Source organism: Beta vulgaris, chromosome 7, assembly GCF_026745355.1.
Source record: "Beta vulgaris subsp. vulgaris cultivar EL10 chromosome 7, EL10.2, whole genome shotgun sequence".
Taxonomy (NCBI): Eukaryota; Viridiplantae; Streptophyta; class Magnoliopsida; order Caryophyllales; family Amaranthaceae; genus Beta; species Beta vulgaris.
Window position 1 is genome coordinate 34,777,050 of NC_079208.1, and position 4,528 is coordinate 34,781,577.

Below are 4,528 nucleotides of genomic sequence, written 5' to 3' on the forward strand. Positions count from 1 at the left end.
TGGCTACATGTCTATTATATAAAGCAGTATGATGTATGGACAGTTAATATTCCTAATAGGTTGTCTTGGGCTATGAAGAAAATCATTGATTCTAGGCATGCTCTCATAGATGAAGCCACCTGTAGCCAGTTTGTGCATCAAGAAAAATTCTCTATTAGGAAATGCTATTAGTTTATGAAATGTGATAAACCTAAGGTGGAGTGGAGAAGAATCATTTGCATCAGTAAGGCAGCTCCTAAAGCCATTTTTATAACATGGTTGCTGCTTCAAGGTAGGCTAAGCACAAAAGATAGGTTGTTTCAATGGGGGATAGTCAGAGATCAAAAGTGCCCATTATGTAATGCAGCTGATGAAACTTCAGATCATCTATTTTTCACTAGTGCCAACATCAAACATATCTGGAGTAAATTCCTGCAGCTAACTAAAGTTCCTGGTGTTACTAATCTAGTCACAATCATCCCTAATGTGGCTAAATACAGTAGGAAAACTTGTAGAAAGCATCAATTGCCTAATATGATGTTTGTAGAATGTGTTTATCATATATGGTTGCAGAGAAATAGGAAGGTGTTTGATGATCAAGCTCTTAGTCCGCAGCAGGTAGTTAAGCACATTATTTTTGCTGTTGCTTGTAGACAAGGATAGGATGTAACTCCGCTTTTATTATAGGCTTTTGTTGCTTTGTGGTTCCCTCGGCATGTCCAGGAGATATTGGCAGTGGCTTGGCTTGAGGGCCTCACTTCCAAACCCTTCCTAGAAGGTGTGGGAAAGGTGGTTTTTGAACCTTGCTCCTCTTAGGTTGTACCTTTTTTTTGGTAGTCAACAAAAACTTTGAATTGCCAAAAAAAAGGAAGTATTAATTTAACAATTGTTATTTGGTTGTTGTAATTGATTAATTTGGACTCAATTTCCGTATGCCGAGTGAAACTAAGCTAATTTATTTGATTTTCATATGTGTGACAATTAATAAATGAGTTCAATAAATAGATCAATTGAGATTAATCAATCAATTAGGTTAGGGTTCATGGTTGTTAGCTTATTTAATAAACTAGTTGGGTTACATTATAGTTAGGGTATTGGTCAAGGAGAGTCAACTTGTTAAACCAGGAACTTGACATGTCTTACTTGTTTGCTAACTCTATTATATAAATGTACCCAAAGATGTTCGAAAATGACCAAACTCGAGGACTTGGCCCGATATCTTGGAAGTTAAACAAAATGTTTAGACCCAAAATTATCCGAATTTGATAAACCTAAATTTTTTGGTTTGGGTTAGGGTTAAACGGACTCGGCCTGATTAATCAGAATTTTTAATTAATTTCTGAATAATAATATCAAGTTTGCTTGGTGTAGTTGGTTAGAGATTCACCTTGTAACCTTAAGGTCACAAGGTCAAGTCCTTCCAACAACGGTATTTGAGGATAGGGATTCCCCTTACCTTTCCATCCTACTCTCAAATGCTAGATCAAGAACATCATAAGGGTTAAGGTTTAAACATGTTCCTTCACTTCACCATTCTTTTAAAAAAAGAGAATGTTATTAATGTGATCGTGATACCGTACTAAAGATGAAATATTACATAAATAAACGAAATATACTCATTTTGTATGAAAAATAGAAAAATAAAGAAGTTGATAAGCAAACATCATTGACCCATATTCTGAAAATATCTTGACCTACAACCCGTATAACCTGATCGGATAACACACCAAACGTTCATTTAACAAACCCAAAATCCGCCCACCCAACCCGTTCAACATATCTAAGCATACCCACATAAACTAAGAAGAATAAGAGTCTATTCTCTCAACCTAAACTTTTATTTTTAGGTAAGTAAGTAATCTATTAACCAAGCAAACAAACCACCTAAAGGAAACTAGAAAGCCTAGCCCCTACTAAGAACTGGACACACACAGTTTTTACAATTCATCAAACAATCCATATTGATAGAGTATAAATCTATTCCTGGGGCCTCAACCATCAGCTTAAGCTTTTGGTTGAGTTGGTCCTTTGACATGGTATCAGAGCCAGCGTGACAAAAAGGTCACGGGTTCGAATCTCATCCACCCCTCCTTTCTCAGTGGAATATTTAGCGCCAGGTATGAGGGAGACCTGTGTTGTATCATATAATAGATCAACTGCTATAAGAGCTTCTTCATCCTCTGAACCACTTTCGCATGCAGCATGCAAACTTTTGATAATTGAATGATCAGGATTAATCTCAAGCATTCTCCTGCTTTTCATGAAGTCAAGACCAGATGAATCACTAGCATGCTGTGCCTTCATCAGCCTCTCCATATTAGCTGACCAACCAAATTTGCCAGATGCAAGAACACATGGCGAAGAGCTGAATCGATTAGAAACTTGGACACTAGCAACTCTGTCACCCAAGCACTTCTTGATCCAGTCACAAGTCCTACCAAATTCCTGTTTCACCTCTGTTTCTTTTTGTTCATTTTCCACTCCTAAGTCTAAACCTTCCTTGCTAATGTCCACAAAGTTCTTCTCCTTGTAAGACTTCAGATTCTGGACAGCAACCTCATCAATGGGATCAACTAAAAAGAGCACCTCAAGATCCTTCTCCAAAAGCTTCTCAAGCAAAGGTGTATTCTTTGCACTTGTTACGCTGTCGGAAGCAATGTAATAGATATCCTTCTGCTCAGGTTTCATGTTCTCAACATATTCGTCTAAGCTTATCATCTCATTCTCACTTTGAGATGAGAAAAATCGTAGCAAAGGTGCAATACGTTTGTGATTATCACGATCTTCAATGCAACCCAATTTTAGATGTTTACCAAAGTTATCCCAGAACTTCTCATAGTCATCTCTGTTCTCGCTCATTGATATGCCAAGGATCATGTCGAAGGCTTTTTTAACCAATCTTTTTCTCATTATTCTCACAATTTGGCTTTCCTGGAGAATCTCACGAGAAACATTGAGGGGAAGGTCACTGGAGTCCACAACGCCTCTAATAAAGCTCAGATATCGAGGGAACAATTCTCCATCAAAGTCATCTGAAATGAAAATTCGCTTGACATAAAGCCTTATATTCTTTGTCTTAAAATTCATTATATCATCTTTTCCCTGAGGCGCCATTGATGGAACATATAAGACAGATCTGAACTCGACTTCACCCTCTGTTGTAAAATGTGATGACGCTAGAGGATCCAAATACTCATTAAAGGTCACCCTGTAAAACTCATTGTATTCCTCCGTTGTAACTTCCTTAGGATTCCGGAGCCATATCGGCTGAGTCTCATTTGTGAGTTCCCAATCCCAGTATCTTTCAACCACTTTTTTTGTCTTCTTCTTTTTCTCAGTTTGCTCTTCTTGATCATCAGTTTTAGCTTCAGCAGGATCTTCATCTACTTCAACCTCCTTTGTAATTCCCTTCTCCTGCCACGTGTATATTGGAAATGGAACAAACTGTGAGTAATTCTTAACAATCTTCTGGACCCTCTCTGGATGAGCAAAGGCTTTGTCATCGCGCTTGAGATATAGAGTTATACGAGTTCCTCTAGGCAACAACTTCTCTGGGTCCGTCTCCTCTCTAATTGTATATGTACTAGCATTTGCTTCCCCCTCCCACACATACTGTTTGTCAGATTTGGGACTCTTTGTTGCAACAGCCACCTTATCAGACACTAAAAATGCCGAATAAAACCCAACACCAAATTGACCAATCAAATTGTTGTCTGCTCCAGCATCTTTGCTATCCTTCAATGCCTTAAGAAACTTAGCTGTTCCACTTTGTGCAATAGTTCCAAGACAATCTACAAGCTCTTGACGCGTCATACCAATTCCAGTGTCCATGATTGTGATGATCCCATTATCTTTGTCAGTTTGAATGCGAATATCAAGATCAACAGAGTCCTTTGAAAGCTCTGGTTGTGTAACACTGAGAAACCGCAGCTTGTCTAGCGCATCACTTGCATTGCTGATGAGCTCTCTGAGGAAAACCTCTTTGTTGCTGTAGAGGCTATTAACAATAAGATCCATCAGACGGCTGACCTCGGCTTGATACTCATACTTCTCAACGGGAGCACCAGACGAGTCAGATGCTGCAGCTGTAGACTCATAGCGACGAGCCATGGTCATAAAATCCGAGCCAGGTGCATGGAACTTGCTCGGTATCAACGACGAATACCGTCTATGCTCCACCTTCGCCTCGCCATCAGAAAAAATTAGTGGAGAGGATGAAGAGAGAGATGCAGAAACAACATTTCGATGATGAAAACCACCATTTCGCAAAATTGCAGAGACAGAGCGACGGGATATCCTGTGCATTTTTTGATGATTTAATCTTTGCGTCTGTGTGAGATATTTAGCGCCAGGTATGAGGGAGACCTGTGTTGCATCCACACTTCAAGCCCAAAGGGCTCTTGCGTGAAGGGGCGTGATAGAGTATAAATCTATTCCTGGGGCCTCAACCATCAGCTTAAGCTTTTGGTTGAGTTGGTCCTTTGACACATATCACTAGCTCTAATCTTAGAGCTCATAATCTGCATAATTCTATGCTTAACAATGAATT

General features: G+C 39.2%; 1 protein-coding gene across 1 annotated transcript; it reads right to left on the minus strand.

Annotated features, from left to right (window-relative positions):
* Window positions 1-1,945: 1,945 nt before the first annotated feature.
* On the minus strand, window positions 1,946-4,322 carry LOC104899236 (heat shock protein 90-6, mitochondrial). The gene has a single exon (XM_010686388.3). The coding sequence runs from the start codon at window positions 4,282-4,284 to the stop codon at window positions 1,978-1,980; it is 2,307 nt and encodes a 768-aa protein (XP_010684690.2). The 5' UTR covers window positions 4,285-4,322; the 3' UTR covers window positions 1,946-1,977.
* Window positions 4,323-4,528: the final 206 nt, after the last annotated feature.

What these genes read in the sequence shown, in the direction of transcription:
- LOC104899236 (XM_010686388.3), bottom strand. Translation starts at nt 4,284, where the DNA reads ATGCACAGGATATCCCGTCGCTCTGTCTCTGCAATTTTGCGAAATGGT.